Below are 16,905 nucleotides of genomic sequence, written 5' to 3' on the forward strand. Positions count from 1 at the left end.
ATATGGACCTGTATTTGGTAGATTTCATAGACTTAGTCATAATTTATATGCATATTACTAGGGCCTAAGACACAGTAGATCCTTAATAAATATTTGTGACACTGAAGTATTATTTTTGAAGGTTATTAATGTGTTTTACCTTTTAACATGTATCATGTATGAGATTCTAGTATTTTGCTGGATATATTCATTTCTCCCATTGTTTGTATATGCAATGTGTATATGTGTGTGTCTGTAAAGGGAGCAGATTAGTATTATAACAGGAATGCAAAAGTAACTAAAAAATCTGTCCCTCTTCTTCAGTTAACTTACTTCAGGTACCTGTGGTAAGACAAAGATGACAGCTGAAGAAATGTATGTTTTATAGTCTTTTTGTCTTTTCTCAAAATAAGATCTTGGGGTGAGAAACTTGTTAGAGAGTTTAAGAGAAAATCCAAAATTAGAGTTTTACTTCTCTACTCCATTTGGGACTACAGGAGAGACTTCTTTTCAGTGTTCCCTCCATATTAAAATGTACCAGCAACCAAATCTGAATCAAGTTGATGGATGACACAGTTAGGCAGAGAGAGGACCTGAGTTTAGTGCCCTAGAGTCTCCTTCAGCTCCTGTGCAGTATAGAAGATATTTAGAAGTTCATGCATTCCCCGTAGAAATAATGAGAAAGTAACTGTCTGGAGAGTCTTCATAATATAGGCTGAGGGCTGCAAAGTGGTGGTAACCTGAGAGTAAGTTTATAGTGATTAAATAAAAATAAATATTTTCTTTCCAATAGGAGTATAATGTCTAAATGTATCAGCGCTTACACTTCTTGAAACAGTTTATAAATTAGTAATTCCCTCTCTTATCTGTGTTACCTTAAGCCAGACTGATAGGTTATTTCCATCATGTCATGGTAGCAAGAGGCTGCCCCTGTGACTCCCTTCTCCAATTAGATTTGACTAAAGCAGGTGAATTTGCACTTTAGTACTCTAAGCCTCTGCAGCTCTCCATTCTGACTGCTCAGATCTGCTCGGATTTAGCAGCCCAACTAAGCCATAGAGGCCCAAGCACAATATTTTTTCTACTCTTATTGATACATAATGAATACATCACTGTATAAGTTTAAGGCATACTGCATGATGACTTAATTTATATATATTGTGAAATGATTATTGCAATAGGCTCAGCTAACATCCATCATTTCAAATAAATATAATAAAGAGAAAAGAAGAAAAAGAAAAAAAAATTCCTTATGTGAGAACACAGGACTTAACTTCTTAAAAACTTTCCCTATGTATTACATAATAAAGTGTTAACTATAATCATTGCATTGTACATTATAGTCTTAGTACTTATTTATATTATAACTGGGACTTCCCTGGTAGCTCATGAAGAATTCGCCTGCAATGCAGGAGATGCAAGTTCAGTCTCTGGGTTGGGAAGATCCCCTGAAGAAGGGAATGTGTACCCACTCCAGTATTCTTACTTGGAGAATTCCATGGACAGAGGAGCTTGGCAAGCTACATTCCACAGGGACACAGAGTCAGACACAACTGAGCAACTAACACACAAACACATCTTAACTGGAAAATTGTACCTTTTGACCACCTTCCTCCAATTCCTCTTTCATCCACCCTCTGCCTTTAGTAACCACATGTCTGATATGTTTTTCTATGAGTTTGGCTTTTTTGTCTCTTTTTTCTTAGACGTCACATGTGAGATCATAAAGTAATATTTGTTTTTCTCTGACTTATTTCACTCAGCATAATTCTTTCTAGATTTATCCATGTTATTGAAATGGCAGGATCTCCTCATCGTTATGGCAAAATAATATTCCATTGTATAGATAGGTAGGTAGACAGACCCCAGTGTCTTTATCCATTCATCCATCAATGGACACTTAGGTTGTTTCCATATCTTGGTCATTGTAATTAATGCTTCTCTGAACATGAGGATGCAGATATCTTTTCAAGTTAGTGTTTTCATTTCCTTTAAATATAGTCCCAGAAGTGGAGCATTCACCACTGGCTATGATAGGTCCTCTGATTTTGTTTTTCCCACTGGCTCATATTCCAGTTTAACTTGACAGGTAAAACTTTGCTCTGCAGATAAAAGTAACTCTACCTCTGCATTGACTTAGATAAGGTATGAATTTAAAATCCAATGGAACTCTGTGGTGTGTGTGTGTTTATAGCATCTCTGTGCTTCCATCTCTACCCTTAGAACTCAAGATGTCTATAGCTCTTTATTTAGAATTAAAGACAATGAATGGCAGAAATAAGAAACAAAACAGGACAATTTTCTTTTCATATTTAAACATTTTAGCTATTGGAACTTTAAATATTAAAAGGCCAATTAAAAGTGCATTTGACATAATTTAAAGCCACACTCTTTATAACCAGAGGAAATAGATTTTATTTAAATTCAGTTTGTCAAAGCACAAATATCTTCATACGTTTATGTTGCTCTTTTGTGAAACTTAAAAGGTAGTACATTTTATAAGCATCTCTGGATTTTATTTGTTGGTTTCACATACTACAATACAAAGTCCATTTAAAAGAACATATTGCAGAAATTCTAAAATAGTAATTTACTTGAAAAGTTACTGTCATAAAGAAGGTTTTTTTTTTAAACAGTTTCTTAAATATTTTTTATAATTGAACATGGAAGTAAGAATTTAAAAGTAAAATACTACCCAGTTAGGTTTTTTGTTGTTTTTTACTTCAAAGACTTTTTGAGTACATATATCCTTAACATTCTTTACTGGATAAATACAAAATTAACATAAAAGCATGTACTGGTACATAAAGGATATAAAATTAACCACGGATGTTGAATATTTTGGTGTTTCCATGTGTTAATATTGCAGAATATCTCAATTTTACTACTGTTTCAGAATTTCTTTGATTTTGAAAACTTGTTTACAATGACAGGTGTTACAAGAGTTTGTAGAAATATTTAAGGATAATATTAATGTCTATATAAGTGAGGTCCTGACACTCAAAAGCTAAGGTCAAAGTTTGCATCAATATGATAGATAGTCACCACTATATTGTATAGATTGTATTTGTTTAATTACAATAATATTTTGCTGGTAACAAATCTAACAAGACAACATGTTAAGGAATTACCAAATCTTTATGTGTGCTTTGAAAGATAATACTGTAAAAAGAATGTCTGTGAAAATTTTAACATACTGTGAACAGCATAACAAATTATGTCTGAGCTTTTTTTCAACCGATTTTCTACCTCTTGGTAAATGTGAGGTACTATTTAGCTATTTGGGATACTGTTTGAATATGAGGATGATGTCTTACTGTAAATCAAATGTTATAATTTAAGCTTTAGATCTTTTATATTAGTTATGTTCCAAATGATATAGGGTGCTTATTTTTTTTAATAGAAAATATTTTTAACTTATCAGACTCCTAACTTAAAATTACCCATACTTTTATAAACTTCAGTACTTTGGTCACTATCAATTTCCCTGAAGCATTTTTAACATTTTAAAATAACAAGGCTAAACCTAGACTACTGGCTTTTCATTTATGTTAACTGCAACAACATATACACTAAACGCCCATATGTAATTTATGTTCAAAAATTTACTTTGGCTTCACAAATGAGAGCATTTATAACTATACATTAAAATGACACAAGAAATTTCATGTTTGATTACTAATAGAAGGAAAGGACTTTTCTTCTTCCTCTTCTCTTCCTACTCCATTTCTTGAAATTATTTGGTTTCCTCCCCTTTGATAGTTTATGGTAGCTTCACCACCACAACACATGTACCAGCTCTTCCAATGTTAACAGGAACTTCCTAATGCAGAAAACAAAAATAAAGAAAGCAATGCTGTTTGAATGAACTCTATCTTTGGCATAATATATTGGAGCTGAAAAAATCCTCAGCTGTTCTGACCCAGCCTTCATCTTGTATAAGGATAATGGAGAATGCAGCCCAGATAACATTTCAATGTGGAGACAGCATAGTCTTTAAAATGCAGTAGATCTGAGTTTGAAGGACAGGTGATCTTGGTTAAGTTTCACCTCTCTTTTAATTTTCTCACTTAAAAAATTGAAACTAATAATACTCATCCTTCAATGTTTTTGTTAGGGGTAAGCAAGAAAATGAATGAAAATAATTAGGGATATAGTAGTTATAATCTGTTTATCTAGTTGTTCTCTTTCACCCTTTGCAAGGTCACACAATGAAACAGTGAAATACCTGGAATAGAATCTACATCTCTTAACTACTTGTCTATAATTTTCTGAAAAGTAATTTATACAAGGTTAGAAAAACATTTTTTATCATATTTGACCAACATCCCTGTTTGCTAAATATTTCTTTCCATTTCTAAGCTGGTCCTAACCATTATAAATTTAAGAGCTAACTATATGGCAGAACTTGAGTATTTCTGAGGGTCATAATGAATCATATTGTTGGAGTAAAGAGATAGAAACCCACGTTCTTTCTGTGCCCCTTCTTATATTAATATTTTCCTTAGAATTTCTTCTGTTGATACCCAGAACTCTTTAGAGGGTTCAATTCCAGTCTTTTACTGTGCACCAAATCCCTGAATGACTAATTAGTAGTTAAGAGTGTTGCAATTTGTAGAATCTCTATAAGGAGGAGACTGAAAGATTTTTCTCCTGGGCACCAGTCAATAAGAAGGGACAGACATTTGTAGATAAAGATATTAGTCCTTGCTTCTCAAGTCAAAATACACATATAAAAAGTTGTTTAGAGAGTAAAGCTCTTGGATTATTGAATCTGATTCACTTTTCTATGAAAGGAATGAGTCCATGAAGCTTAGAAAATGTCTTGTCCTCACTTTATATAAATACTGATGGATTCTACTAATGATCAAACAGCTCAGTTAATAATTCTCTATAGCTAAATAAAGCACATGCAATAAATTTCACTAAAAGAATTTGATTCAGCCCTAGAGTGGAAGAGAATGGGATAAATTCCAAATATATATTTTAATTTTTGAATTGAAACTTGAAATATATAAATTTGGATACTTAAATTGAGAGTACCTCTCTCCATTCATCTTTCTGTGCATCATATGATTCAACAGTGTTCAAATAGGTATGTCCATCATATCCTCCAACCACATAGAGTCTGTCTCCAAGGGGACATACAGCAACAGCATCTCGAGGAACACTCAGAGGTGCCACAGTTGACCATGAATCATTTTTTGGATCATACCTTAAGAAGTTCAGGCAGACAATTGAAAAGAAAGTTATACAGTGTGAAAATTAAAAATAATATACATTAATAAAATATATACTTATCTATTAAAAAGAAATTTAAAAATGCCTTATAAACAGCAAATGTAATCAGAGTAATAAATATTAAGGCTATGACAGAATTCTCTTTAGCCACCAGAGGACACTCAAAGTATAGTGAAAGTGAATTTCCTTTAAAAAATGCCATGCATTTCTTTGATCAGTTCTCAGATTTTCTGAGGAAATTTCACACATTGGCATCTCAACGTTAAGTGAAAAATGCCCTCTTTGCCATTTAGTATGATGGTTGGAACACATTTTTGTCTTATTCTTTATCAAAGCTATACATGTGATGCTTGATCTTGTTTATGAGAGCTCACATTTAAGTTAATCAGAATATAATTGCCTTTTTGTTATATAAACTATGGTTACCATGGTTTTAATACTCTTTGTAGTTACAGTGACCACAGTCTTATTATTTTTCTTATTCTTATTCTTTATTCTATGAAAGTTCTTATTCATCTTCACAGGACCCTGGGATTTTTATTTACATTTTAATTTGAAATTGATTCCTCACCCCCAAATATATTTTGTAAGCAAAATGACAGAACACTCAGTAATCTGTATTAATTAAAATCTTCTCCAGGAATTATTTCCTAAAATTTGAACCCAATACATAATAATAAAATCTAGAAGAACTTCCCTCATGGTCCTAGTGGTTAAGAATCCACCTGCCAGTGTGGGGGACACAGGTTTGATCTCCAAGTCTGGGCAGAGTTCACATGCCATGGGGCAATCAAGCTCATGGGTCACAACTAAGGCGCTTGAGCTCTAGGGCCCAGGAGCCACAACTACTGAAATTCACATGCTGCAACTACTGAAGCCCTCAAGCCTGGAGCCTGTGCTCCCAGACAAGAGAAACCATTGCAACGAGAAGCCAGCACACCACAATGAAGAGCAGCTCCCCATCTCCACAACTAGGGAAAGCTCGTGTTCAACAAAGAAGATCCAAAACAGCCAAAATTAAATAAACAAATTAAACTGAATTTTAAAAAGTTTCTCTATTATAGAAAAAAGGTTTAAATAGTTTTAAAACACAGTGAACAAAATAACTTATACAGTTATATGTATAAATTTTCTCTGATCTTATACTGGCCTATTTGTAAATTCCAGTGAAAACATTTATTTTACAAAAGATATTTTCATTTATTACCATCTGTTAATTTCCTTATATTTGTATTACTCATCTGATTTCTGTTTTTCCTTGTTTAATCATAATCTAAATCATATAACCCCAGCTTTCACTTGAACTTGGTCTTCACATCCAGTAATATTTTCAATAATATCTGAAATCAACAATAATTAAGATATCCTCAATATCCACCACATATTGTTGAGTGTCATGAAGGATTTCACCTTAAATTATGATGTTATAGTGAAACCCGCAACCTAAAGATCCACAGCTATGTGTTTTAGCTAAGCTGAATCTTCAACACAATTGCTATTATTAGTTGATGCTGCATTCATCTAACAGAGTACACTCATACAACTACACACATGTATGACTGGTGAACCAGGGCTCACAGGATTCTTTTATAGATGGGCATCCAGAGCCCAAGATTTTTCTGCATATACATGATAATAAATGTTCAACAATCTGGTTAATGTTAATAATATCTGGACACTGCTTGATTAATAAGAGAGGTTTGAAGAATGTAGAATCTTTTGAAGAAAGAAAATTGTCACCTTGGTTATTATCTGTAAGGACACACAGGAGCAATTATTAAAGAAAAAGTTAACCACTACATCACCTTCAAATTAAACAGCACCTGTTTCTCCTGTTGTGTTTCTCTTTTGCTTTTTGGTTTCTCCTTACTTTGGTTATAAGTATATATATTCTAGTGGAAATAAGTGCAGACATAAGTAAGGAGAATTGGTCATAGACTTATTCCTCCACTTGGTGTAGTTACAGGTAATTTGCTTGACTTCTTTGCAACAGTTTTCTCATCAACGCTACAGAAATGGTAATCCCTGACCCAGCCATCATAAGTTGATGTGATGGTTTTAGAAAACTTTAATTTAAATGATTATCTTAATTAACTGAATGAATCTCCTACAGTAAGCTGTTGATGTTTGAGTAGAAAAAGAGTTTCAAGAATATTGTCTAGGACATGGAAATGAGAATTATCTAATTCCATAGAGTGTGCATCTTTGACTTTCTACTGACAAGACTATTTTACAACTCTGTAAGTGTAGAAATTAAGTTGTAGAAAACTGAATTTTCTTGTGATTCCTATACATAACAATAAAATAAATTTTGCTTGATAGAGATAGAATTAATTTCTAACCCCAAATGATGACCCTCCCAAATACTGTTTTATTCTCTATAGGATACTAACTACTCTTGCATCTATGAACAATTTTTACAGTATTTTTCACCATTTTCCTAACTGTTTTTATGTATTTTCTTCAAAGATATTTTGAAATAATTTGAATACCTTATGAGTTACCACATTAATTAATGAATTACACAAAACATTTGACATGTTACTCAAAGGCATGACTTTTCAAACATTATACTTTAACACTAATTATTTCTTCAATATCTTTTCAAAGAAAATGCCAATAAGGGGATAATGATAGTAATAATAATACTAATTATAAAATAATACAAACAAAATAATACCAGCAACTAGCTTCCATTAAGTACTTAATATGTGCCAGGCAACACACTTATTATTCTGTACCCTATGAGGTTGATTATTCCCACTTTTCACACGAGGAAACTGTTTAGAGGTGTAAAGTAACTGGGTCAAAGTCCCATAACTTGCAAATAACAGATCTGGGATTTGCACCCAGATCTTTCTGACTCCAAATCTAGTGCTTTTAACTAGTATACTATACAATTTTTGATATGCATGAAGTGCTTTTTTCCTATTAAAATTAAATTAAAAGTGGTATATTTGGAAATATAATTATATCAATAAATAAAAATTAGTTATTATGATATGTTGATAACTATTTAATTTTGTAGCCTGAATTATGAACTGTATATCCAGCTTCCTCCCGTGAGTTTATATTTTCCTAGTTGTATGTGTAAATGCCTATTGAAATTGGTTTAGACACCTCATATTATTGTAAGGCTAATTTCATAGTGCTAGAATGCAGACAAATTACTCTCTTTTTCAGGTCTCAACAGAGAATTACACAATTGCAGGCACTCTAAGTAAAGCCAGGAAAATGCGGGCATAATAATGAAACAGAGGAAGGTGATTTAATTAAACTTTTTTATGTATTCTAGATTTTTTTCCTTATGAAATGTATGCTTTATAGACTAAAGCTAACTTCATAATCCAATACATTTAGATATAAGAAACCAAGTAAATGCAACACAAGCTAAACCACTAAGATAAAACAAAAAGCTTCCAACACTGAAATAGACAAAAACATAAGACTTTAGTATTCCAGAAAGAAAATCTCTTACTAATTTGAATTTATTAAAAGAAAGTGGCTATTATAAGAGCTGGGAGTATTACTTGTTTCTATATATGATTTAACTTTCATTTTAGATGAAATTTTTGTGAAGTCAGGTTTGATTTTCATAGTGACAAACCTTCATTACTTTTTTTTCTTTTGAATTATTATTTTTTTTAATTTTTATTTTTACTTTATTTTACTTTACAATACTTTATTTGTTTTGCCATACATTGACATGGATCCACTACGGGTGTACATGCGTTCCCAAACATGAACCCCCCTCCCACCTCCCTCCCCATAACATCTCTCTTTACTAGATATAATTTTGAATAATATTGCTTATTTTGTATAAAACCCTTCTAGACAACTTTTAATACCATTGTAAAGAACAATATGAATTTATTATATCAGTATCACTCTTTGACCTCTCCTTGTGAATTTACTACTCCAATATAACTTAAGTATTAATGAAATTTGAGAAAGAATAATTACTTTTACATGGGTTTCTTTGTACATTTGATTAAATCAAGTTTTCCCAAATATAATAATTACTGACACTGTCTGTTCATCATATAGGAGGTGATACAGTTTTTCATATTATCAACTGTCATATAAAGAGGAAGCTATATTTATTCTTAGATACAGAAAAATACATAGTTTTACAACTGTAAGGATAGAATTCAATGCCTAGATACTCTTCCTTAAAATGAAAGCTACACTTAGGTAAATTTACCTTTACTAAAATTTTTATTTTTTTAAATTTATTTGTTTTTAATTGAAGGAAAATTGCTTTACAATACTGACTTGACTTCTGCCATACATCAAAATGAATCAGCCACATGTCCCCTCCATCTTGAATCTCCCTTGACCTCCCACCCCACTCCAATCTTCTAAGTTGTCACAAAGCACCATGCTGAGCTCCTCCTGTGTTGTATGCTACGCTAAGTCTCTTCAGTCCTGTCCGACTCTGTGAGACCTGATAGATGGCAGCCTACCAGGCTCCCCTGTCCCTGGGATTCTCCAGGCAAGAACACTGGAGTGGGTTGCCATTTCCTTCTCCAATGCATGAAAGTGGAAAGTGAAAGTGAAGTCTCTCGGTTGAGTCTGAACCTCAGCAACCCCATGGACTGCAGCCTACCAGGCTCCTCCATCCATGGGATTTTCCAGGCAAGAGTACTGGAGTTGGGTGCCATTGCACTTCCTATTAGCTATCTATTTTACACAGTAATCTCAAAAATGAAGAATGATCTCTGTTCCAAGGCAAACCATTCAATATCATGGTAATCCGAGTCTATGCCCCAACCAGTAACACTGAAGAAGCTGAAGTTGAATGGTTCTATGAAGATCTGCAAGACCTTTCAGAATTAACACCCCAAAAAGATGTTTTTTTTTTCATTATAGGGTACTGGAACGCAAAAGTAGGAATTTAAGAAACACATGGAGAAACAGGCAAATTTGGCCTTGGAATATGGAATGAAGCGGACAAAGACTAATAGAGTTTTGCCAGAGAACACACTCGTTATAACAAAGACCTTCTTCCAATAACACAAGAGAAGACTCTACACATGGACATCACCAGATGGCCAACACCAAAATCAGATTGATCATATTCTTTGCAGCCAAAGATGGAGAAGCTCTATACAGTCAGCAAAAACAAGACTGGGAGCAGACTGGCTCAGATGATGATATCCTTATTGCCAAATTCAGACTTAAATTGAAGAAAGCCACTAGACAATTCAGGTATGACCTAAATAAAATCCCTTATGATTATATAGTGGAAGAGAGAAATAGATTTAAGGGACTAGATCTGATAGACAAAGTGCCTGATGAACTATGGACAGAGGTTCGTGACATGGTACAGCAGACAGGGATCAAGACCATCCCCGAGGAAATGAAATGCAAAAAAGCAAAATGGCTCTCTGAGGAGGCCTTACAAACAGCTGTGAAAAGAAAAGAAGCCAAAAACAAAGAAGAAAGGAAAGATATAATCATTTGAATGCAGAGTTTCAGAAAATAGCAAGGAGAGATAAGAAAGCCTTCCTCAGTGATCAATGTAAAGAAATAGGGGAAAACAATAGAATGAGAAAGACTAGAGATCTCTTCAAGAAAATTAGAGATACCAAGGGAAATTTTCATGCAAAGATGGGCTCAATAAGGGACAAAAATATTATGGACCTGACAGAAGCATAAGATATTAAAAAGAGGTGGCAACAATACATAGAGGAACTGTACAAAAAAGATCTTCAAGACCCAGTTAAACACGATGGTGAGATCCCTGACCTAGAGTCAAACATCCTGGAATGTGAAGTCAGCTAAGCCTTAGGAAGCATCACTATGAACAAAGCTAGTGGAAGCGATGGAGCTCCAGTTGAGCTAATTCAAATCCTGAAAGATGATGCTGTGAAAGTGCTGCACTCAATATGCCAGCAAATTTGGAAAACTCAGCAGTGGCCACAGGACTGAAAAAGGTCAGTTTTCATTCCAATCCCTAAGAAAGGAAATGCCAAGGAATGTTCACACTACTGCACAATTGCACTCATCTCACACACTAGTAAAGTAATCCTCAAAATTCTCCAAGCCAGGCTTCAATAATATGTGAACTGTGCCCTTGCAGATGTTCAAGCTTGTTTTAGAAAAGGCAGAGGAATCAGATATCAAATTTCCAACATCTGCTGGATCATTGAAACAGCAAGAGAGTTTCAGAAAAACATCTATTTCTGCTTTATTGACTATGCCAAATCCTTTGACTGTGTGGATCACAATAAACTGTGGAAAATTCTGAAAGAGATGGGAATACCAGACCACCTAACCTGCTTCTTGAGAAACGTGTATGCATGTCAGGAAGCAACAGTTAGAACTGGACATGGAACAACAGACTGGTTCCAAATAGGAAAAGGAGTCCGTCAAGGCTGCATATTGTCACCCTGCTTATTTAACTTATATGCAGAGTACATCATGAGAAACGCTGGGCTGGAAGAAGCACAAGCTGGAATCAAGATTGCCGGGAGAAATATCAATAAGCTCAGATATGCAGATGACACCACCCTGATGTCAGAAAGTGAAGCGAACTAAAAGCGCCTCTTGATGAAAGTGAGAGTGAAAAAGTTGGTTTAAAGCTCAACATTCAGAAACTAATATCACAGCAACTGGTCCCACCACTTCATGACAAATAGATAGGGAAGCAGTGGAAACAGTGGCTTACTTTATTTATTTATTTTTGGCTCCAAAATCACTGCAGATGGTGATTGTAGCCATGAAATTAAAAGATGCTTACTCCTTGCAAGGAAAGTTATGACCAACCTAGACAGCATATTGAAAAGCAGAGACATTACTTTGCCAACTAATGTGTGTTTAGTCAAGGCTATGATTTTTCCAGTAGTCATGTATGGATGTGACAGTTGGAGTCTAAAGAAAGCTTAGCGCCGAAGAATTGATGCTTTCGAACTGTGGTGTTGGAGAAGACTCTTGAGATTCAAGCAGGATCAGTTCTGGGTGTTCATTGGAAAGACTGATGTTGAAGCTGAAACTCCAATACTTTGGCCACCTGATGTGAAGAACTGACTCATTTGAAAAGACCCTGATGCTGGGAAAGATTAAGGGTAGGAGGAGAGGGGGACGACAGATGATGAGATGGTTGGATGGCATCACTGACTCAACGGACATGAGTTTGGGTAGGTTCCGGGAGTTGATGATGGTCAGGGAGGCCTGGCATGCTGCAGTTCATGGGGTCACAAGGAGTCAGACACTTTTGAGTGACTGAACTGAACTGAATATATATATATATATTTCAGTGCTATTCTCTCAATTCACTCCACCCTCTCCTTATACCACTGTGTCCATAAATGTGTTCTCTGAGTCTCTATTCCTGCCTTGCAAATAGTTTCATCAGTAACATTTTTCTAGATTCTATATATATATGTATTAATATATTATACTTGTTTTTTCTTTCGAACTTACTTCACTCATATAACAGATCTAGGTTCATCTATCTGACTAGAATTTACTCAAATTCATTCCTTTTTATGTTTGGGTAATATGGCATAGTATATATGTACCACATTGTCTTTATTCGTTCATCTGTTGATGGGCATCTAGGTTGCTTCCATGTCCTGGCTATTGTAAATAGTGCTACAAGGAACAGTGGGGGTACATGTGTCTTTTCAATTATGGTTTCCTCAGGGTATATGCCCAGTAGTAGGATTTTCTGGGTCATATGGTAGTTTTACTCCTGTTTTTTTAAGAGAAATATCCATACATTTCTCTGTAGAGGCAGTATCAATTTGCATTCCCGACAACAGTGCAAGTGGATTCCCTTTTCTCCACATTCTCTCCAGAATGTATTGTTGGTAGATTTTTGCTGATGGCCATTCTGACCAGTGTGAAACGATACATCATAGTTCTGTTTTGCATTTCTCTAATAATAAGCAATTTTGAGCACTTTTTTCATGTATTTGTTATCCAGTTGAAGGTCTTCTTTGGAGAAATGCCTGTTTAGGTTTTCTGCCCAATTTTTGATTGGGTTTTCTGTTTTTATGATATTCAGCTGCATGAGGTGCTTGCATATTTTGGAGATTAATCATTTGTCAGTTACTTTATTTCCAACTCCGTTCAGTCAATCAGTCATGGGGTACACTGTGGAAACCCAAGAACACCAGGCTTCCTGTCCATCACCAACTGCTGGAGATTATTCAAACTCATGTTCATTGAGTCAGTGATGTCATCCAACCATCACATCCTCTGTTGTCCCCTTTTCTTCCCACTTTCAATCTTTCCCAGCATCAGGGTCTTGTCCAATGAGTCAGTTCTTCACGTCAGTGTCCAAAGTATTGGAGTCTCACCATGAGCATCAACCCTTCCAACTGATTTCCTTTAGGATTGACTGTTGGATCTCCTTGCATTCCAAGGGACTCTCAAGAGTCTTCCCCAACACCACAGTTCAAGAGCATCAACTCCTTGACTCTCAGCTTTCTTTATAATCCAATTCTCACATCCACACATGGCTACTGGGAAAACCATAGCTTTGACTGGACAGACTTTTGTTGGGAAAGTAATGTCTCTGCTTTTTAATATGCTGTCTAGGTTGGACTTAACTTTTCTTCCAAGGAGCAAGCGTCTTTTAATTTCATGGCTGCAGTCACCATCTGCAGTGATTTTGGAGCCCCCCAAATAAAGTGTGTCACTGTTTCCACTGTTTCCCTATCTATTTGCAATGAAATGATGGGACCAGATGCCATGATCTTAGCCTTCTGAATGTTGAGCTTTAAGCTAAATTTTTCACTCTCCTCTTTCACTTTCATCAAGAGGCACTTTAGTTCTCTTCACTTTCTGCCATAAGGGTGGTGTCATCTGCATATCTGAGTTTATTGATATTTCTCCATGCAATCTTGATTCCAGCTTGTGCTTCCTCCAGCGCAGCATTTCTCATGATGTACTCTGCATATAAGTTAAATAAGCATGGTGACAATATACAACCTTGACGTACTCCTTTCCTGATTTGGAACCCGTCCATTGTTACATGTCAAGTTCTAATCGTTACTTCTTGACCTGAATACAGATTTCTCAAGAGGCAGGTCAGGTAGTCTTATATTCCCATCCCTTGTAGAATTTTCCAGAGTTTGTTGTGATCCACACAGTCAAAGGCTCTGGCATAGTCGTTAAAGCAGAAGTAGATGTTTTTTCTGAAACTCTCTTGATGATCCAGTAAATGTTGGCAATTTGATCTCTGGTTCCTCTGCCTTTTCTAAAACAAGCTTGAACACCTGGAAGTTCATGGTTCATGTACTATTGAAGGGTGGCTTGGCAAATTTTGAGCATTACTTTACTCACACGTGAGATGAGTGCAATTGTGCAGTAGTTTGAACATTCTTTGGCATTGCCTTTCTTTGGGATTGGAATGAACAGTGATCTTTTCCAGTCTTGTGGCCACTGCTGAGTTTCCCAAATTTGCTGGTGTATTGAGTGTAGCAATTTCACAGCATCATCTTTTAAGATTTGAAATAGCTCAACTGGAATTCCACCACCTCCACTAACTTTGTTCGTAGTGATGCTTCCTAAGGCCCACTTGACTTCGCACTCCAGTATGTTTGGCTCTAGGTGAGTGATGACACCATTGTGGTTATCTGGGTCATGAAGATTTTTTTATATAGTTCCTCTGTGTATTCTTGCCACTTCTTCTTAATATCTTTTGCTTCTGTTTAGGTGGACCTAACAGATGTGCCCATCTTTGCATGAAAAGTTCCCTTGGTATCTCTAATTTTCTTGAAGAGTTCTCTAGTCTTTCCCATTCTACTGTTTTCCTCTATTTCTTTGCACTGATCACTGAGGCAGTCTTTCTTCTCTCTCTTTGTTATTCTTTGGAACTCTCCATTCAAATGGGTATATCTTTCCTTTTATTTCACATTTTTTCTTTTCTCAACTATTTGTAAGGCTGCCGGGAGCCGCCATGGGAGGTCCCATCCATGACAGGGTCATGTGGAAGAGAACAGTTAAGCAAGGCTTCAGAACTCAAGGGGCTCCCTAGGCTTTCTCGAGCATCTACCCCCAAACCAGAATCTGTCTGTTTTACTGTTTCATGACTTTCACCAATTCCTCTGACATTAACAGGGGGCTAACCCTGACCAATTTTCTCTGGAGAAAATCAGCTTAGGGCTATAGCTAATAAGTCTCCTGGACATGAGAGGAATATTTCAAATCAAACTCCCTCTGTTAGCATTCTAGCTTGCTTGGCAGGTATATCCAGACTCTTACAGCTACACATGTGATTATTTACAGCCTCCCAACTGTGAGAGGCACAGAAAGCCTAAAACATAGAGCCTTTGAAAGAGTTAAAAGTTATTAGAGTAGTGCTGATGTAGGATTTCATTATTGGGCCAATGCTTGTTGCTAAGTTTCCATATCTCTTATCCACTGTGCACCTGGGAATGCATTAGTTAACATAGTGAGAATGCAAGAAAAACAAGTGTAGCCTTGAATTTAAACATATCAGACTTTTGAGCTAATTGTTTCTTTCTTGTAACTCACTGTACCTTTGCTCTGTGAAAAACGTAACTCTTTGGCATTTTCTGAGGCTGACATAGATTAAAAATATAAAGAAAAAACACTTTGAGGGAAAATAAGTTTTCTGGTTGAGCAGCCTTTATCAAAAGAGGGTCATAAAATGTTCACAGGCCTCCAAGGCCAGAACATACTGTACACAACATCATTTGTGGGAAAGGTATGCAGAAAAATCCTGGTTTCGATAAGGGCAAAACTGCTGGAATGTTTGGGCTGACTCTGTATGACCTTGCATCTTTCATTTCCCTCTATGTATAAGGCAAGGTATAAAAGTACCTTTTGAAAAATAAAGCTTTTGGGCCTCGCAGAAGCTTGGTCACCCCGTGTTTTTTCTTCTCTCTCTCTTTCTTTCTCTCTCTCTCTCTCCCTCTCCCTCTCTTTTTCAGGCTGATCCCTAGGAGCATGAGGGCTCCCTGCATTCACTTATCTGCCCGGGTTTCTAAGACCTGAACGGGAAGATGTTCTGCATCTTCACTCCCTCGGGAGACCGGGAGAGCACCTGTGGCCTCCATGAACAGGGCAAACTTCTTGTCTCGGAGTTTTATTGGCTTTCTATGTAAACCAAGAAATATCAGCCTCTTTCTCTCCTCTATTTCTTATCTATAACATTCTTTCCTTCTCTCTCTAAATCAATCGCTGACGCTGTTTCTCCTTTGGGTTTCCCTGGATCCTGCGGGGGCTGGACCCCGGCATAAGGCCTCCTTGAACAACCATTTTGCCTTTTTGTATTTCTTTTTGGGAGGGATGATCTTTATCACTGTCTCATGTACAATGTCATGAACCTCCATTCATAGTTCTTCAGGCACTGTATCTATCAGATCTAATCCCTGGAATCTATTTGCCACTTCCACTGTATAATTGTAAGGATTTTATTTAGATCATGCCTGAAAGGTCTAGTGGTTTCCCCTACTTTAGTCAACTGAAGTCTGTATTTGGCAAAAAGAAGTTCATGATCTGAGCCACGGTCAGCTCCCAGTCTTGATTTTTCTGACTGTATAGACCTTCTCCATCTTTGGCTGCAGAGAATATAATCAATATGATTTTGGTATTCACCATCTGGTGATGTCCATGTGTAGAGTCTGCTCTTGTGTTGTTGGATTAGGGTGTTTGCTATGATCAGTGCATTCTTTTGGGAAAACTCTATTAGCCTTTGACCTGCTT

The 16,905-nt window shown here is 35.9% G+C and overlaps 1 protein-coding gene across 2 annotated transcripts in view; it reads right to left on the reverse strand.

Annotated features, from left to right (window-relative positions):
- Positions 1-2,370: 2,370 nt before the first annotated feature.
- The window catches only part of KLHL4 (kelch like family member 4), a 137,301-nt gene continuing 122,766 nt past the window's right edge, over positions 2,371-16,905 (reverse strand). For both annotated transcript variants that reach the window (XM_012107510.5, XM_004022411.6), the window contains 2 exons: positions 5,023-5,194; positions 2,371-3,802 (listed from right to left, as the gene is read on the reverse strand). In XM_012107510.5, coding sequence (XP_011962900.2) covers positions 3,743-3,802; positions 5,023-5,194 — 232 coding nt within the window. In that variant the 3' untranslated portion in view covers positions 2,371-3,742. The remainder of the gene's footprint in view (positions 3,803-5,022; positions 5,195-16,905) is intronic.

This window comes from Ovis aries, chromosome X, assembly GCF_016772045.2.
Source record: "Ovis aries strain OAR_USU_Benz2616 breed Rambouillet chromosome X, ARS-UI_Ramb_v3.0, whole genome shotgun sequence".
Classification (NCBI taxonomy): domain Eukaryota; kingdom Metazoa; phylum Chordata; class Mammalia; order Artiodactyla; family Bovidae; genus Ovis; species Ovis aries.